The sequence below is a fragment of the Triticum aestivum genome, chromosome 5D (assembly GCF_018294505.1).
Source record: "Triticum aestivum cultivar Chinese Spring chromosome 5D, IWGSC CS RefSeq v2.1, whole genome shotgun sequence".
NCBI classification, from domain to species: Eukaryota; Viridiplantae; Streptophyta; class Magnoliopsida; order Poales; family Poaceae; genus Triticum; species Triticum aestivum.
This window is the reverse complement of record NC_057808.1, coordinates 475,204,817-475,224,856: the sequence shown is the minus strand read 5'-3', so window position 1 is coordinate 475,224,856 and position 20,040 is coordinate 475,204,817. Positions and strand designations below refer to the sequence as shown.

Genomic DNA, 20,040 nt, shown 5'->3' with positions numbered 1-20,040 from the left:
GAGGGGCTCCGCGGTCGCGTGCAGCCCCGCGAGGTGTGGTTCTCGCCGCCGCAACGAACACACCGGGTTGGGTTGCTGCACTCCGCCGAGATGTGCCCCTCCCGCCCGCAGTTGTAGCAGCAGCCGTAGAGCTCCGCCGGCAGCCTGGAGTCCGGGCGAGGGCGATCGGCCGGGAGCGCGCGCCGGCGCAGGGGCCGCTGATGCCGTCGCGGCGGAGAGCGTGGCCAGGGCGCCCTGTTGCGGCGGTCCCGCTTGACCTGCCAGTCCGCAGCCGCCGGAGCAGGCGCGCGGGAGGGGCCGGCCGCCGCGTAGCCGCCCTGGACGATCGGGCCAAAGGGGGAGCCGACGACGGGCGGGACCACGATGGACTGGATCCGCGGCCTGGGCGGGGGCGCCGGAGAGGGAGGGTCTGACGAGAAGGAGCCCGAGAGGGAAACCTGGGAGGCCATGCGCGCGGGGAGGGTGTGCACCGGCTCCGGAGCGGAGGCCGCGGGGGAGGTGGCCGCCGGGGCCGGAGTGGCCGCCGGCGCAGCGCGCGAGCTTGGGGAGCGGGGCAGCGGGGGAGCGGAACTGATACAGACGGATGCAAATTACATTTTTGTGTCTCATACACTCTTGGTCGACTAGTCAAAATTTCGAAGATGGTTTGTTGTTAGCCGCAAGGCAGTCAACATGAATCTACAATCAGTTAGATTGATTCGAAGGAATAGCCACAGCTCCATCATTCAAGCCAACCGCGCGGTCTCAATTCATCGTCGCCCAATTCATTCTCGTGGAGGAGAAGCTGCAGACCGGGATTAAGGCCCTGTTTATTTGAACTTTTGCTTCTGCTTTTGTAACTTTTTCACTTTCGCCAAAAAGTCATAAAAGCTCCTAAATATGTGCTTTTGGAGTTTTTATGCTTTTGGACTTTTATGGCTTTTGAGGGATCAATATTTATAAACTTTTATGGCTTTTTGTTCAAAGTCAAAATAACTACAAAAGCAGAAGAAAAACCCAAACAAACAGAGCCTAAAGCCCTATCCGAGCGGTCCGGCGCTCTGGATCTGGTCCCGAAGCAGCTCAACAACCTAACCAAAAGAAAGTGGGAAGGCCATGCGTTGCAAGTCGCGCTAAACTCGGCCTCTCGCTCGTCTGCCTCGGCCAAGTGCAGCGGGAGCAACAACAACAACAACTTCTCCGAGCCAACTACTTGCAATCGCTGGTCAAGCGTGGTTCTGATCTGCAGGCGCTGACCATACTGGACGCGGTTGTCTCCCTCCACCGACGGTCACTGACCAGGTATCGCCTCCACCGCCAACTCCGATTACCGTTGATATGCATGAATCCTCAGATACAGGTCATCGACCCAACTAGGTGCCTAAAATGGAGTTTCCCCCATTCGCATTTTATCAAATTCCTGAGGGGTTCAAGGTAGTCGCGGTGATGTTGTACATGGTTGAGAATACGGTGCACTCGTGCCAAGCTGACAAGCTCACCGTCGGGTGTATGACTGGCACACGTTCAGTGAAGATGTGATGCTGGAATTCAAGATCAATGTCCACCATGACAAGCTCCAAGAGTGGTATCCTCTCAAGGAGTCGGGCATGGTGGAGGAGTACAAGCGCAAATTTTTGATCAATTGGTGTATCACATCAAATTGTAGGATCTTTCTGTTCGGGAACTCATTGCTAAATCAGTTCATTATGGGATTGAAACTTGAATTATGCGGGCATTTGGAGACGCTGTTACCAGAAGTAGTGGCCCACTTTGCCACTTTTGCCATGGTACAGGAAGGAGATTTGGAAAGACCTACAGTTTCAGGAAATAAAATTTTTTTTAAAAGGAGGAGGAGCCCCAGCCTCTGCATCTGGACGATGCATGCAACCACTTTATTAATTGTTTACATGAGACCGTATAAAGTCACACAACAGTAAGACTAAAGCCACCGTCTAGGCAACATATGTTGCTACTCCTAACCACTTGATGAAGGTGAAGGAAATATGACCTAGAGGCAATAATAAAGTTATTATTTATTTCCTTATATCATGATAAATGTTTATTATTCATGCTAGAATTATATTAACCGGAAACATGATACATGTGTGAATACATAGACAAACAGAGTGTCACTAGTATACTTCTACTTGACTAGCTCGCTGATCAAAGATGGTTATGTTTCCTAGCCATAAACATGAGTTGTCATTTGATTAACGGGATCACATCATTAGGAGAATGATGTGATTGACTTGACCCATTCCGTTAGCTTAGCACTCGATCGTTTAGTATGTTGCTATTGCTTTCTTCATGACTTATACATGTTCCTATGACTATGAGATTATGCAACTCCCGTTTACCGGAGGAACACTTTGTGTGCTACCAAACGTCACAACGTAACTGGGTGATTATAAAGGTGCTCTACAGGTGTCTCCGAAGGTACTTGTTGGGTTGGCGTATTTCGAGATTAGGATTTGTCACTCCGATTGTCGGAGAGGTATCTCTGGGCCCACTCGGTAATGCACATCACTATAAACCTTGCAAGCATTGTAACTAATGAGTTAGTTGCGGGATGATGTATTACGGAACGAGTAAAGAGACTTGTCGGTAACGAGATTGAACTAGGTATTGAGATACCGACGATCAAATCTCGGGCAAGTAACATACCGATGACAAAGGGAACAACGTATGTTGTTATGCGGTTTGACCGATAAAGATCTTCGTAGAATATGTGGGAGCCAATATGAGCATCCAGGTTCCGCTATTGGTTATTGACCGGAGACGTGTCTCGGTCATGTCTACATAGTTCTCGAACCCGTAGGGTTCGCACGCTTAAAGTTCGATGACGGTTATATTATGAGTTTATGTGTTTTGATGTACCGAAGGTAGTTCGGAGTCCCGTATGAGATCGGGGACATGACGAGGAGTCTCGAAATGGCCGAGACGTAAAGATCAATATATTGGACGACTATATTCGGACATCGGAAAGTTTCCGAGTGATTCAGGTATTTTCCGGAGTACCGGAGAGTTACGGGAATTCGCCGGGGAGTATATGGGCCTTATTGGGCTTTAGGGGAATGAGAAAGGAGAGGCTGCGCGCCCCCCCAAGGCCTAGTCCGAATTGGACCAGGGGGAGGGGCTGCGCCCCCTCCTTCCTTCTCTTCTCTCTCCTCTTTCCTTGACTCCTACTACTACGAGGGTACTGTTGGAAATATGCCCTAGAGGCAATAATAAAATGGTTATTATTATATTTCTTTGTTCATGATAATTGTCTGTTGTTCATGCTATAATTGTGTTATCCGGAAATCGTAATACATGTGTGAACACATAGACCACAACATGTCCCTAGTGAGCCTCTAGTTGACTAGCTCGTTGATCAACAGATAGTCATTGTTTCCTGACTATGGACATTGGATGTCATTGATAACGGGATCACATCATTAGGAGAATGATGTGATGGACAAGACCCAATCCTAAGCATAGCGCAAAGATCGTGTAGTTCGTTTGCTAGACCTTTTCCAATGTCAAGTATCTTTTCCTTAGACCATGAGATCGTGTAACTCCCGGATACCGTAAGAGTGCTTTGGGTGTACCAAACGCCACAACGTAACTGGGTGCCTATAAAGGTACACTACAGGTATCTCTGAAAGTGTCTGTTGGGTTGACACGGATCGAGACTGGGATTTGTCACTCAGTATGACGGAGAGGTATCTCTGGGCCCACTCGGTAATGCATCATCATAATGAGCTCAAAGTGACCAAGTGGTTGGTCACGGGATTATGCATTACGGTACGAGTAAAGTGACTTGCCGGTACGAGATTGAACAAGGTATTGGGATACCGACGATCGAATCTCGGGCAAGTAACGTACCGATTGACAAAGGGAATTGTATACGGGATTGATTGAATCCTCGACATCGTGGTTCATCCGATGAGATCATCGTGAAACATGTGGGAGCCAAAATGGGTATCCAGATCCCGCTGTTGATTATTGACCAGAGAGTCGTCTCGGTCATGTCTGCATGTCTCCCGAACCCGTAGGGTCTACACACTTAAGGTTCGGTGACGCTAGGGTTGTAGAGATATTAGTATGCGGAAACCCGAAAGTTGTTCGGAGTCCCGGATGAGATCCCGGACGTCACGAGGAGTTCCGGAATGGTCCGGAGGTGAAGAATTATATATAGGAAGTCCAGTTTCGGCCACCGGGAAAGTTTCGGGGGTTATCGGTATTGTACCGGGACCACCGGAAGGGTCCCGGGGGTCCACCGGGTGGGGCCACCTATCCCGGAGGGCCCCATGGGCTGAAGTGGGAGGGGAACCAGCCCCTGGTGGGCTGGTGCGACCCCCATGGGCCTCCCCCTGCGCCTAGGGTTGGAAACCCTGGGGTGGGGGGCGCCCCACCTGACTCGGGGGGGGGGGGGAGTTCCCCCCCCCCTTGGCCGCCGCCCCCCATGTAGATGGGATCCCAGGGCCGGCGCCCCCCCCCGGGGGGCCTATATAAAGGGTGGGGAGGGAGGGCAGCCGCACCCTAGCCCCTGGCGCCTCCCTCTCCCTCCCGTGACACCTCTCCCTCCTGGTTGCGCTTGGCGAAGCCCTGCAGGGATCCCCGCTACTTCCACCACCACGCCGTCGTGCTGCTGGATCTCCATCAACCTCTCCTTCCGCCTTGCTGGATCAAGAAGTAGGAGACGTCGCTACTCCGTACGTGTGTTGAACGCGGAGGTGCCATCCGTTCGGCGCTCGGTCATTGGTGATTTGGATCACGACGAGTACGACTCCATCAACCCCGTTCACTTGAACGCTTCCGCTCGCGATCTACAAGGGTATGTAGATGCACTCCTTCCCTCTCGTTGCTAGTACACTCCATAGATGGATCTTGGTGATGCGTAGAAAATTTTAAAATTCTGCAACGATCCCCAACAGGTACGTGGACACACTCTCCCCTCTCGTTGCTATGCATCACCATGATCCTGTGTGTACGTAGGAATTTTTTTGAAATTACTACGTTCCCCAACAGAAGGGACGCTGATAGTCTGGGCCTAATACCAAACAGACCTGGCATCCAAACCTAACACCTAAGACCTGAGGTCCCAACCAGGACGTCTGCCGGGTATGGAGCACCCACCAGTCCGGCGCACTCTTCAACCAGGACGTCTGCCGGGTATGAGGCCGCCGCAACCACCTGCCACCAATCCATCTTCAGTGCTGTACTGCTGCATCTACCTTGCCCGGTCTCGCTGCCGTCGACGCCACCATGGCACCAGACAGATCCACCGCCCTGCGCTCGTCCATCCAGCCGCATCCGTCTTCGATATGCAGTTGCACCATGCCGCCAAAACTCGTCGTCATCTATGCGGTGGATACAACGCCGCACCACCTGGCAACCTCCACACCGTCGCCACTGCTGTAGGTACTCGGAGCTCACCATCCACAGCATCTCTCCCCCGAACAGCAGGTCCTCCCAAGACGGCGCCTCCATGGAGGATACGATGCGCAGGGCGCCGCCACCGCCCAATCCAGACTGAATTTTGGACTTCCGTCCGGGAGGGGTTCGGAGGTGGATAGGAGAGACCCCGGCTTCGCCTCCACAGAAATAACTGTTGGAGATATGCTCTCGAGGCAATCATGTATGATGATAATTCATATGTGTTTATTGTTGAAAATATGCCTTAGAGACAATAATAAATATATTATTATATTTCCATGATTATAATTAAGTTCATATTTTTGTGTTATATTTGCATTGATTATTAAGTATGAGATTCGGAGGAAAACTCAATTGCATGTGTGGAAACATAAACACCAATAGGATCCCTTGTCATGCCTCTAAGACTAACTAATATATTAAAGATGATCTAGTTTTTCTGATCATGAGCATTGTTAGGATGCTATCAATAATGGGAACGCCTTGTTATCCGAACAATGGAGTTGGAAAGACCCAACTTATGACTTACTACAAGATCACATCGTTATTATGTTATCAGTATCTTCATATAAAGCATTGACCTAGTTCCTTAGACCATGAGAATATGGTATACTAACATACCGGATTGTTACTTTGGGTTTACTGAATGTCACTCTGTAACTATATGTGAAAAACTTACTTATGGTTATACTAAAAACATATGTCTCGGTATTGAAAGTTCAAGACTATCATTTGCTCCTCGAACGATAAAGCGATACTCTCTAGGCCCACTCGATATTACTATATCATTATTGCTTGGCCACACACATGTGATTAAGGTCACGGGTTACCGGAATACAAATACAAGTCACGGGTTACCGGTATAATGATGAAAGTATTGATCACGGCGATTCCGATAATATCTCACCTTGAGTTTTGTGGCATTTTACGGAGCAAAGGGAATGACATTCGTAAAAAAAAAGGTTTGCTCGAGAACATTGTAAATATGTGTGAGTTAACAACAGCGTCTAGATCCTGTTGTGAACTATTGACCCGGAACACTTTCTGGGTCATGTCTGTGTATTTCCGAACCTATACGGTCACGCGCGAGTACTCCATCGGCCCACAAAAGACCACACATCTAGTATTCAAAATTGTCTAAAAAACAGTGTTCATCTACACTCCCAGTGCACAGTGCTTTCAATATAGTCATCCTTAGTTGACTAATGCAGCAACTTGTGGCCTAATTATTGGTTGCATTCTCACTTGAGTCGGGAAGGGGAGGACGAGTCCACCTCTTAGTTCCACCTCCTTCCTCCCTAGTTCGGCGGAACTAAGAGGAGGGCTCCTTCTAGTCGGCGGCCCCTTCTATATGTGGGGAGCACACACACAAAATCCTAAGGGGATCTCTCCCACATAGCTAAGCTCCAATTAGGCTCTAATCCTGGTCTCGAATTAGGATGTTATAAGATGGTGAGGATGCCATCCAACCCCCGTCCCCGAAGATGTTCATCGGCCATCCGTCGGCCCTCATGGACCGCGTTCTCTTCTACCGCATCACGAGTCGCGACATACCTCTTCCTCGCCTCCGGATCGATGACCATGCGCTCGAGCGCCATGGCGGTTCGAGCATAATGCAGTGCCAGAACAAAGAAGTTGTTGTAGCTGTAGACTCCCGTCATCAGTAACGTCTTTAGATGATAATGCGGCTCACGGGCCGGGGGCAACTCCTCTATCCGCTTCAACGTCTCCCCTGTTCCGACTGGGCATAGCAGCTGGGCTCCCACATAGCTAAGCTTCAGTTGCCCATTTTACTACTCTATGTCACTACCCATTGTGGCTAGTCTAAAGGTAGTAACATAGAATAGTAACATAAGCATGTTATGTTACTACTCTATGTTACTACCCATTGTGGCTAGTCTAAGAGGATCTCTCCCACATAGCTAAGCTCCAATTAGATAGGCTCTAATCCTGGTCTATTGGGTCTAATTAGATTAGACTCTTTATTAGATGGGAACGCTGCTAGACTCCTAATTAGACTTCTATTAACAGTTCTTTTATTTCTATACCTAGATCTGAATATTTGGTGGAATTCTCCGCATACGCGCCATTCATCCCCCTTGTAAAGGTTTATGAGCGATCATCTCCGCAAAAAATTCGTCCTTAAACTTATGCGACATTGGCCACTAGACAGTGGCAACTCTGAAGGAGTTTTCCTCATGAGCATGTTTGATGGTTGCTGATAAACAGAATGTGCCGATGCACAAATCAGTGACCACAATTTGGTCCTCGTTCCATAACACTAAGATAACAAATCTGTATACGTCAAAAAAAACTAAGATAACTAATCTGGCCCCGGTGGCAGCTCATTGAGCAAAGCCCCGCAGGCGGTAAACACTTAAGTAAGTTGTTGATGCCGTCAAGCTTTGATTCTTGGATGCACACAATAATGTAGCCGCAGTCGTTTCCTGGACCACAGTTTGACGGTCGGGACAGTTTACGCCTCGATTTCGAGTTCAGAGTATCACCTCTGAAGGATGGGGCGTTGACCCGTTGGTTGAGCAGCTGGGGTTGCTGTCAGCTCATTCGAGTTCGAGTCCCGGCTCGGACGCGCAGTGCTCGCGGAATTTCTCTTATAAAAGTGCCAATAAAGGTTGAACTTTGGGTTGGTCTCATTTTTAGAATATCAACTTGGCACACCCAGGATCTTGAACAAATGATTTGCTAAGATAGAAATTGCATACAGATGACATCAGCATCCCTTCAAACTTGAAACTGAGGGGAAAGAGAAGCTATTAAGTGTTGGAATATTAGGCAAGTTCATGATTAATTCCAGTAAATAATTCATGACTAGAAGAGATACTAGCATGCAATAATCTAGCAAACTAGAAGAATAGCAAGACATGCATAACAACAGCAAACACGTAACAATAGCTGTAGAAACAGACATGAACAGAGGATGTTGGACGTACTGATCGTTAGCTATTATGGGTGCGACAGTGTTGATGACGATGTTGGCGACGATCTGCTGCTGACGGCGATGAATACGATGATGAGTAGCACCGCCCGACTTGGACGGAAGACGACCTGTGATGACGAATTTGAGCAGTCGCGCACAGCGCTTCCCAAAAACCTAATTCGTCCTCTCCCGGTGCAGGATCGCAAAGACGAACGGTTCGGAGACCTGCTCTCCCACGCGCCGATGCACGCCGGCGTTTGGGATGGAGTAGACTACGATGGCGGCGCAAGTTGTGAGATGAGGCAAAACCCTAGGTGTTTTTCGGTATATCTCTGGCCGCAGCCGGTAGCTGTATATATATTAGGACTAGAGGCGGTATTGTGTCGCGACCACAATCGCAAACCGACTCGGTTTCTAATTCGTATACTTACCGGACAAGTAATCAAAAACTTGTCTGCCAAGACATAAAAATAAAACGGCAAACGGGCCATTCACGCGCATGTCGCATGTACGCGCCGCCTCGCCTCGCCACGGCACGGCCCGGCCCGGCGAGGCGAGGCGAGCGAGCGCGTGTGGTTTTCCCTTTCTCTTCTCACACACCACTTAGAGTGGTGGAGAGAACCCACTATATAAAGAGGTCCAACTCTTCTTCAACTTCCGGGGTGGGACTAAACTTAGCACCACCACTTGCCATTTTACACATGGGCTTTGAGATTTCAGAAATTGCTATGGGCCTAGCCCATTAATTCTAACAATCCCCCACCAGATCTCAAATACCCATTTAGAGATTTGCCTTCTCTCACCACTTGTTTAATATACCAGTGTTTCAGCAGAGACTGTTAAGTTGAACTTCTGCCTAGAACTTTAAGCTACATCCATTCACAACTTGACAATTGACTATGCCTTGAATTGCTAATTTTGTGTGAACAGGTTTCACTCAAAGTCTTAACCAGTACCTGACCGCCAGTAGGCTACCCCGCGGTTTGGAGCTTATACGTCATACTCCCTGGTCTCTTCGTGAGCTTCCTAGAGATCACCCAAATCTCATAGACTGCGACGTTTACAGTCAGGACTCATATAGGTGTGTTCTTTCAAGACTGCTCTGTAGGACAGCATCTTTGCTAATTATAGCCAATAGAACCACATTAAGGCGTGTTGCCAACCTGCCTTACAAATCTGAGCCTTACAGCTCTGAGAGTTTTACATCTTCACTTGAAGACGATCATAAGTTATTACTCTCCTCAGTTAACCAATAGCTTGTTCTTCCCAGATCCTAATTCACGGGATCTCCGATCACAAAGGTTGGGTTACTACTATGGTGTAACATCTATGGGTCTCATACCCATCTCCCTCGATGCAATATCTATCACATTTCGTGATAGTCCCTTTGTAAAGGGATCTGCCAGGTTTTTGTCTGTTTGTATATACGTAACAGTTATTACTCCGGAGTTTCTCAACTTCCTGACAGACTTCAAACGTCTTTTCACGTGTCTTGATGACTTTGCATTATCTTTAGAATTGTTCACTTTAGCGATAACCGTTTGGTTATCACAATTCATAAGAATAGCCGGTACAGGTTTTTCAACAACCGGCAAGTCCATCAAGAGCTCACGCAGCCATTCTGCCTCAACAGTAGCTGTGTCCAAAGCAGTTAATTCTGTTTCCATAGTTGACCTCGTCAATATGGTTTGCTTGCAAGACCTCCATGACACTGCGCCACCACCATGAGTAAATACATACCCACTTGTTGCGTAAAGTACATCAACATCGGAGATCCAATTTGAATCACTATATCCTTCTAGCACAGCAGGATGCCCTGAATAAGTAATTCCGTAACTCATAGTACCTCTCAGATAGCGCAAGACCCTTTCTAGTGCATGCCAATGATCATCACCCGGGTTGGACATGAACCTACTCAGTTTGCTCACAGCAAAAGAGATATCTGGTCTTGTAGCGCTAGCTAAGTACATGAGTGAACCGACAATTTGAGAGTATCTTAATTGATCTCTCGTTTCTTTCTTATTCTTTCTGAGTGTCACGCTGGGATCATAAGGTGTTGGAGAAGGCTTGCTATCCATAAAACCGAATCGGTTCAAGACCTTCTCAACATAGTGAGATTGCGTTAATGTAATCCCACTCTCATCCTTAATAAGTTTGATGTTTAGAATTACATCGGCTTCTCCCAGATCTTTCATGTCAAAACTTTTTGATAGAAAAGACTTGACCTCATTAATTGCATTAATGTTTGTACCAAAGATCAGTATGTCGTCCACATACAAACATAATATGACACTATTGCCCCCACCATGGCGATAGTAAACACACCTATCAGCCTCGTTAATGACAAATCCTGCAGAAGTCAGAGTTCTATCAAACTTCTCATGCCATTGCTTAGGTGCCTGTTTCAGACCATACAAAGATTTTAACAACTTGCACACCTTTCTCTCTTCACCCTTAACCACAAACCCGTCAGGCTGATCCATATAGATCTCCTCTTCCAACTCTCCATTGAGAAAAGCTGTCTTTACATCCATTTGATGAATGATAAGACCATAAGAGGCAGCCAAGGAAAGTAACACTCGAATGGTGGTCATTCTAGCAACGGGTGAATAGGTGTCAAAGTAATCTTCGCCTTCTTTCTGAGTGTAGCCCTTGGCCACTAGCCGCGCCTTGTACTTATCAATAGTACCATCAGGCTTTAGCTTCTTTTTGAACACCCACTTACAGCCCACAGGTTTACAACCATATGGTCTATCAGTTAGTTCCCAAGTTCCATTAGAAAGAATTGAGTCCATCTCATTATGAACAGCTTCTTTCCAATCATCTACATCCGGAGATGCATATGCTTCTGCAATCGTCTTGGGTGTGTCGTCCACAAGGTATACAATGAAATCATCACCAAAGGATTTTGCAATCCTTTGTCTCTTGTTCCTTCTAGGAACTTCATTGTTATCCTTCTCAAGGACTTCCTCATGTGATTGTTCGAAATATTCATCAGTTGTACTAGATTCAGGAATTATCTCAGAAGAAAATCTAGCAATGCTATGCATATCTTTCATAGGAAATATGTTCTCAAAAAATGTTGCATCACGAGATTCCATTATAGTATCAACATGCATATCAGGTACTTCAGATTTTACCACTAAAAACCTATAAGCAATGCTCCGTTGAGCATACCCTAGAAAGACACAATCCACTGTCTTTGGTCCAAGTTTGCGTTTCTTAGGAATAGGAATATTGACCTTTGCCAAACATCCCCAAGTGCGCAAATAAGAAAGTGATGGTTTTCTCCCAACCCACTCCTCATAAGGGGTTTTTTCCTTATTATTGTTGGGAACTCTATTCAGGACATGACATGAAGTCAATAGAGCCTCCCCCCACCATGCCTTAGATAAACCAGCAGTGTCTAACATGGCATTCACCAAGTCAGTCAATGTGCGGTTTTTCCTCTCGGCCACTCCATTTGATTGAGGTGAATAGGGAGGCGTCCTCTCATGAATAATACCATGTTCCTCACAAAATTCATCAAAAACTTTTGGAAAATACTCTCCACCACGATCGGACCTAAGACGCTTGATCTTTCTCTCTAGTTGATTTTCAACTTCAGCTTTATAGATTTTAAAGTAGTCTAATGCTTCATCTTTAGTTTGCAACAAATAAACATAGCAAAATCTAGTCGCATCATAAATCAAAGTCATGAAATATCTCTTTCCACCTTTTGTCAACACACCATTCATCTCACAAAGATCAGAATGTATGAGTTCTAGAGGTGCCAAGTTTCTCTCCTCGGCAGCCTTATGAGGCTTTCGAGGTTGCTTAGATTGCACACAACTATGGCACTTAGAACCTTTGGCAACTGTGAAGTTCGGAATTAAACTCATGCTGGATAGCCGAGACATTAAACCAAAATTAATATGACATAAACGAGAGTGCCAAATACTTGCATCATCATTAACACTAGCACAAATTTGGTTTATTGACTTATTGCAAAAATCTGAAAGAGAAAAGCGGAACAAGCCTCCGCACTCATAGCCTTTTCCTATAAATTGTCCAAATCTTGACACGATTACTTTATTGGACTCTAAAACTACCTTAAATCCATCTCGACATAGAAGGGAGCCGCTAACTAGATTCTTGTTCATAGTAGGGACATGCTGCACGTTCCTTAGTTGCACGATCTTTCCCGAAGTAAACTTCAGATCCACCGTGCCAATGCCACGAACAGAAGCATGTGACCCATTCCCCATTAGGACGGAAGAATCCCTTGCGACCTGATAAGAAGTAAACAGGGAGATGTCAGCACACACATGAACGTTAGCACCCGAATCAATCCACCACGAAGATGATTGAAATACTGAAAGCACAATAGGTAAATTACCATACCCATCAGTATTGCTAGCGGTCACCATGTTGACAGTCTTGGAGCTTGTTTTGCCTCTGCGGTCTGCACGTTCAGGGCATTCCTTGGAAAAGTGTCCAGGCTTCCCACAGACATAGTATTGGCTTCCTGGAATTTTCTCCGATCTTCGTCGGTCATTCCCTCTGGAGCACCAACACTAGCGTGGAAAACTTTCAGAGCAGTAAGCCAGAGCGTGATCTTCACCTGCCACCTCTTAAAGTGCACACCGGTAAACTTATCCGGCCTCAGTGCATCAGCGAATCCAGCCATAGTTAACTCAGGAAATTGCCTATAATTAGGTTTTTGGATTGTTGGAATATTAGGCAAGTTCATGATTAATTCCAGTAAATAATTCATGACTAGAAGAGATACTAGCATGCAATAATCTAGCAAACTAGAAGAACAGCAAGACATGCATAACAGCAGCAAACACGTAACAATAGCTGTAGAAACAGACATGAACAGAGGATGTTGGACGTACTGATCATTAGCTATTATGGGTGCGACAGTGTTGATGACGATGTTGGCGACGATCTGCTGCTGACGGCGATGAATACGACGATGAGTAGCACCGCCCGACTTGGACGGAAGACGACCCGTGATGACGAATTTGAGCAGTCGCGCACAGCGCTTCCCAAAAACCTAATTCGTCCTCTCCCGGTGCAGGATCGCAAAGACGAACGGTTAGGAGACCTGCTCTCCCACGCACCGATGCACGCCGGCGTTTGGGATGGAGTAGACTACGATGGCGGCGCAAGTTGTGAGATGAGGCAAAACCCTAGGTGTTTTTCGGTATATCTCTGGCCGCAGCCGGTAGCTGTATATATATTAGGACCAGAGGCGGTATTGTGTCGCGACCACAATCCCAAACCGACTCGGTTTCTAATTCGTATACTTACCGGACAAGTAATCAAAAACTTGTCTGCCAAGACATAAAAATAAAACGGCAAAAGGAAGCTGCACTCCTGCAAGGAGACGGACCGGATTTCGGCGGACCATTCACGCGCATGTCGCATGTACGCGCCGCCTCGCCTCGCCACGCCACGGCCCGGCCCGGCCAGGCGAGGCGAGGCGAGGCGAGCGAGCGCGCGCATGTGGTTTTCCCTTTCTCTTCTCACACACCACTTAGAGTGGTGGAGAGAACCCACTATATAAAGAGGTCCAACTCTTCTTCAACTTCCGGGGTGGGACTAAACTTAGCACCACCACATGCCATTTTACACATGGGCTTTGAGATTTCAGAAATTGCTATGGGCCTAGCCCATTAATTCTAACATTAAGAGCATCTACAGCCGGGCACCCCAAACCGGCCTCAAACACCCGGACGGCCCGCCCGGTCACTAACCGGTCATGAAAATGTGATCCTGGCCGGTGTGAACGTCGTGTGGCACCGCTCCCACTTGCCGCCTGAGGCCAAATCCGGCTATTTAAGCCAGCCGGTGTCCCCCAACCCTAGCCCATCCACCTCCTCCCTCTCTGCGCCACAACCCGAACCCATCCACTTCCTCTCCCCCGCTCTCCCCACGCTCTCCAGCATCGCCATGGTCCGGTAGAAGATCATCACCTACGCTATGCTCACGCCGGAGCGTCGGTACCAGATTGCAGAGGAGGAGGAGGAGCAGCCGGAGCCGATGGTGGTGGCGGATCTAGAGGAGGACGAGGCGGAGCATGCCGCTCCGGGCTTCAACATGGAGGACACGGAGGTGGAGTTCGCCGTCGCCCAAGCCGCGGAGATGGCGGAGCAGCAGGTCATCCTGGAGTCCATCGAGGATGAGGCCTATGTGGAGGCCCACCGGTAGTTCCTTCGGCAGGAGCGGGCGGCGACCGCCGCGCTCTTCGCCAAACTCGACACGAAGATAGAGGAGGAGGCCGGAGCGGAGCAGACGGAGGCGCCGAAGCTGCAACTGCCACCCAGGTACCCGGAGCCGGGCACGGAGATTGTCGACATCTAACGAGGAGTAGGGTAGTTGATCTACGTAGTACGTAGGTTTTTTCTTTGCATGCTTTTGTATGGATTTAAGAATTCTAGTATGAGGTGGCCGGATGCAATTTCGCAAATTTGAGGTCTGATCGGTCATTGCCCGTGGAGGCGCGTCCGCGGGCGTTCGACGGAAGAGACGAGTTACGGACCGCCGGATTTCTGGACGATTTCGTGTCGGACCCCGACGTCAGTCCAACGTGGCGGACGCATCATATCCATCCAATATTTCGATTGGATATGAAAGGGGCCGGTCAGCCCCGACATTTGAGGCGCCTGTCTATGGTTGAAATTTTGTGGGCCCATCCAGACGTTTGCGGAGGGCTTGGAGTGTCCGGCTGTTATTAGGTGGTGTTTGGTTCTCTAGTTCTAGGACTTTTTCTAGTCCCAACTAAAAAGTCCCTAGTTCCTAAAAAAAAGTCCCTCCCTGTTTGTTTCCAGACTCTAAAAAGTCCCTAGTCCCTTCCTAGAGGTTATTAAATGACCATGTTGCCCCTAGTATATAGAAAAATAACAATCAAACAACACCATGGGGTGGCGGGCTAATGGGTGTATGGAGGGGCATTGTTGGAAAAGTCTCAAAAAGTTTCAAAAAGACTCTCCTTGAGAGTCTTCTTCATTTAGTCCCAAATGCCTAGTTTAGTCCCTAAAAAGTCCCTCCCGTTTGATAAAAAAGTCTCTAAGAGTGACTTTTTCTAGTCCCTACATAAAAAAGTCCCTGGAAACAAACACCCCTTAGTTGAATGGCCGACGCACCGCCTACTGTCCGGCAGACACTCGGTGACGATGATTTGGTGACTAGCCAGCCGTGGAGTTGCCCTCGCCCCAGCAAATTAGAAAAATGCAGATAGTGTGGCACATTGTGCAAGGTCCTACTTCCAAGAGAGACGCATGATACCAGGAACAAGACAGCATATTCAGATCTGACGGAGCGTATCCCCGATGCAGACCACGGATACCGGAGCCTGTCGTCGATCCGCACCGCTTCCCTAGCATCAACACGGACAGACACACACACATCTAGACTAGTAGACGTCGCCTCTAGCTACGCACCCACGCGCACCAAGTTAAACACAGATATCAAAGCCTGCCGTCCGCCCGTCCACAATCCTTCGGACAAGCACTAAAGTACCATTCACTGCCTGTCGTGACAGCACGGAGCCATTCGTGGCATCGTGTCCGAGCGAGCATCTCGGCCACATCAAACCCTGACGAGTCTTTCGACGCTGAACACAAGTTGGAATTTGGAGCAGCGTTGCTAAAAAAACGTCGGAAACACCGCTGCATATGCACACTTGGTTCGAGCCACCTTTCTGCCGGAACATGGTTACATGGATCACAGCCACGGCCCGTGCACCTAATAGAACGACAAAAAGAAGCTCATGGAGTCCTACCGCGGATTAACTCTGAGGAGCCTACTACCTGAAGTACTCTAGAGTAGTAACCCAAGCTGAAGCTGTAAATGTAACTGGAGCTAGGCTAGGCCAGCTGCCTGCTAGGATGATGATCCCGATCCCCGCGAAGCATCCCAGCAGCGACCGCGTACTCCTCCTCCGCCGTCGCCGGCATGCCCATCGCCGGCACCGACGACCAGACGTCGGCGCCGTTGCCGCTGCCGCCGGCGACGTGGTCGGTGCAGGACACCGGCACCAGGCACAGCCCCCGGCTCCGCAGGTCGCCCGGCTCCACCACCGCCTGCACATCGTCCGTAAAACCACACGTCAGATCACGTACGCATAACCAGACAGCGACGCGACACAAAGCGCCGGGGTAAAACTTCGATGGCGCCGGGTAGCTTACCGGGAGTGGGGCGGGCGGCGCGGAGGACGGCGGCAGGCGCTGCATGTACGGCGAGCTGAGGACCTGACACCAACCAGGGAAGAAGAAAAGCGACGACAGTGTTAGCATGCATGCGGCGCGGAAGCGGTACACGCACGGCAACAGCTACGGCCTAGCTAGCTCATCTCCTCGCTCGGCGTCTGCACGTACTCGTACGTACGTACACTGAGTAGAGACAGTATAGACTGGGCCTGCTGCTGTCGCGGCAGCGATTTAATTTTTAATTTTAATTTTAATAATAATGGACGTAGGTAGTAGCTGGTGCGTAGTGTACGTACCTGAACCTGGTCGTGCAGGAAGCGTATGTAGCCGAGCGCCTCGTGCAGGACGGAGGCCGTGTCGGTCTGCATAGGCAGCGGCAGCGGCAGGTTAGGTTAGGTTAGGTGGGTCAATGCAGTGCAGCAGCTCACATAGTATCATCCACCCGTCAGTCAAAGGGTCAAAAAGAGGAGAGACAGCAGCTTCAATGACCCATAGTCTGCCTTAATTACCGTACTATCCGTCTAACATGCATGGTTGCAAGCAAAAGGAAACTACAGTGATGTAATGTTAACGATGTGTGTGTGTGTGTGTGTGTGTGTGTGTGTGTGTGTGTGTGTGTGTGTGTGTGTGTGTCAGCCTGTGGGTCATTGACCAGTTGATTCATCTGCGTGAGTTTTTACGGCAAGAAATGCAGATTTTATCGCGGGTAGTTTCAGATGTTGCACCGGGATGGCAAGGCAGGCACGTACGTACAGCAGAGGGAGAGAGATGATAAAGAGCGTATCGCCAAAAGCGAAAGGCTTTTCCAGCTTTTGCGATCTCCTTTTTCACTGTCTTTCTTTCTTACCTTCCCAAACGGAGAAACCAGCTGCTGCAGCGCCAGGATCCTCTCCCCGAGCCGCTCCTTCCTCGCCTGCACAACCACAGCCAACCAAGTTTTTACTCCACTTTTTTACTTCACTGGATCATCATGTCTTAATTAAATTGGTCAGATGAGACGATTTATTAGTGGAGGAAACAAGCACTCACCCTGGGCCTCTTGTTTGTAGAAGCGGCAGGTGGAGCAGCCTTTCTCTGATCGCTGCTGCCTCTTGATCCTCTCTTCTGAAGAAGAACAAAGAACCAAGATAACCATCGGTCAGTTAAGAACTTAATCGTGCAAGAAACCTCCAAGAAACTTGCCGCAACAACCGGTCAACCGTCTTAATCTTCTTGCAAGAAAACGGCAGAAACACCAACCAACAATGCAAAGGATCGACGAAGAGAGGAGTTGCAGTATACACACCTTGCTGGGCTGTGGCTTGGAGGTGGAGATGCCCGAGGCGGCGGTGGCCGTGGGCGAGGACGACATGGTGGAGATGGAGGAGGAGCAGTCGGTGGTCGGGCTGGACTTCTGCGGGGCAGCCACTGGGACCGCTGGACCGCCGGCGCCGTGGTAGTAGTACTGGAAACCGAAGATGTCGCCACCACCGTAGTACTGCTGCTCCGCCCGGCCGCCGAAGCTCAGGACGTGGTGACACGGCGCCGCCAGAGGAGCCAGGTAGGAGGCGCAGGTGGGAGAAGCGACCGTATGAGTGCTGGCGCTGGTGGTGGTGGTGGTGGAGACGGCGGCGGAGGAGGACGGCGACAGGCAGAGGAAGTAGTCGGCCATGGCCTCCTCCCCGAGCCCGAGCATATCCAGGTACCCCCTCCCTCCAGCCTCCGCCATGACCTCCTCTTCCTTCACCATGATCTCCAGCTCGCACTGGCGCACCACGAGCAAGACACGCACGGGATTAACTATGAGCACAGGAAAGAAAGAAACAAACAAGAGGATTAATCGAGGAAGATTGGCGCGCCGTACCAACCAGATTGGGTGTCTTCTTGCTGCTTGGCTCTGGTCAAAGGGGTTTCGCGCCTTCCGCCGCTGCCGCGCTCTGGGAGCTCTGTGCGCGGCCGGAGTTCAGGCCTCGCACACACGCGAGCTTAAAAACGCTTCCACTTCTGAGTGTGGGGAGAGGGGACTGAGACGGAGGAGGATGTTGGAGTGGACCATGGTCTCGCTGTCTGGCTTCTCTCCTCCTTTCTCTAATGTAGAGGCCGAGGCCGAGGCCAGTGTACAAGTACGACCGACCGAGAGGACGGGCGGCTTTGTGATGCGGTGCCGGGACAGGGCTGTCAGAGGCACATACCAAACCAAGATTTGGAGAAGCGCTATGCGGAGTGTTACATATCCACCATTTCTTCACAAGAAAAATACAGAGTAAAATTCAGCTATTATTTCGATAATGGGACTATATTAATACCAAGATTATACGAAATACACCCAGCCTCTGAAACAACATAATGCTTAGATTCAGTTAACATCAAGGATGCCCACATCCAAAAGAAAACAAACGAGAAAGAATAAAGAAAACAAAGACCCGGTCAAAGCAAATAGAGATTCGCAGCAGCAAGAGCACGACCAGTGGTGATGACACCTAGACTTCAAAGAAGGTTCTCCAAAACGACGCCTTCAGAAAGGTAACAGTGCACAAACACAGTCATCATCCGGTCTAACCAGCCAGGGACGGATCTAAGGGGGGACGAGGGGGGTCGAGACCCCCCCCCCTCCCCCAAACGATCGTCTCGTCCCTCGATATCGATCAGTTAATCGCTGATTTTTTGGCTCCCCCCCCATCCTTCCCCACCCCCATTGTCATTAACGTGTAAGCTTCAGCCCATTACGTGCTAAAAAATCATCATAAAAGAAAATTGCCTAACAGGCCATCATGGAAGGAAAGGAGGCCTGTTAATTACAGCACGCAGCCACGACCTGATTACGCACTCCCCTATCGCTAATCTCTCCAAGCCGCCGCTGCTATCGAAACTGACGCCTGATGGCTGCTGCGATCAGATCTCTTCTTCGGGTCGCCATGGAGAGAAGCGGAGAAAGGAAGGGATCGCCGGAATACACAGGTGTCGATCCACGCACATGTTGCCAGTTCCCAGCAGAGACGACGCATGGATGAACAGCAACCACAAAAGGGGAAAAGGTAATTGTTTCTCGCTTCAGATTGGTTCTTTGCTTTAAAAATTATAGAAGTATAATTAGACAGATTTAGAATCAATTATAACATTCCTACTTGTGCTTGTATAAACATGAAGAAGAATAAGAGAGCAGGATCGATTCATAAATTTTCGATTCAGGTTTTGGGATTGGGTTCAGTCAGTGAAGTCCATCTTGCCAATTCCAATAAATAATGAGATTAGGTAAAATATTATTTATACCCACATCGCATTACTACAAATTATTCTTTGATAAGTTTATCTGATGTTTCTAGTGTTTTGATTTTTTTTCATTTGTCAATTTTCTATCAAGTTTGATCATGTGAATGCAATGAACAGACACAAAAAGGGTATGTTGATACCATGGCATCTCCATTAGACCAGACCCTAAATTTTTTTTACAACATGGCCGTTGCGTATGAGACTTGGTGTGAAACCTCGCCCCCCATGTCGAAATCCTGGCTCCGTCCCTGTAAC

General features: G+C 48.9%; 1 protein-coding gene across 3 annotated transcripts; it reads right to left on the bottom strand.

Annotated features, from left to right (window-relative positions):
- Nucleotides 1-15,948: 15,948 nt before the first annotated feature.
- LOC123125576 (transcription factor bHLH113) lies at nt 15,949-18,621 on the bottom strand. 3 transcript variants are annotated; one of them, XM_044546052.1, is made up of 7 exons: nt 18,380-18,621; nt 17,822-18,280; nt 17,566-17,640; nt 17,384-17,449; nt 16,833-16,898; nt 16,516-16,578; nt 15,949-16,410 (listed from the first exon to the last, which is right to left on the bottom strand). In XM_044546052.1, exons 2-7 carry the CDS (start codon nt 18,263-18,265, stop codon nt 16,195-16,197), a joined length of 930 nt encoding a protein of 309 aa, XP_044401987.1. In that variant the 5' UTR covers nt 18,266-18,280; nt 18,380-18,621; the 3' UTR covers nt 15,949-16,194. The 3 variants fall into 3 exon arrangements, with proteins under 3 accessions (XP_044401987.1, XP_044401986.1, XP_044401988.1); XM_044546051.1 differs by having other exon boundaries at nt 18,384-18,590; XM_044546053.1 differs by lacking the exon at nt 16,833-16,898 and having other exon boundaries at nt 18,384-18,590.
- Between the last annotated feature and the right edge of the window lie 1,419 nt (nt 18,622-20,040).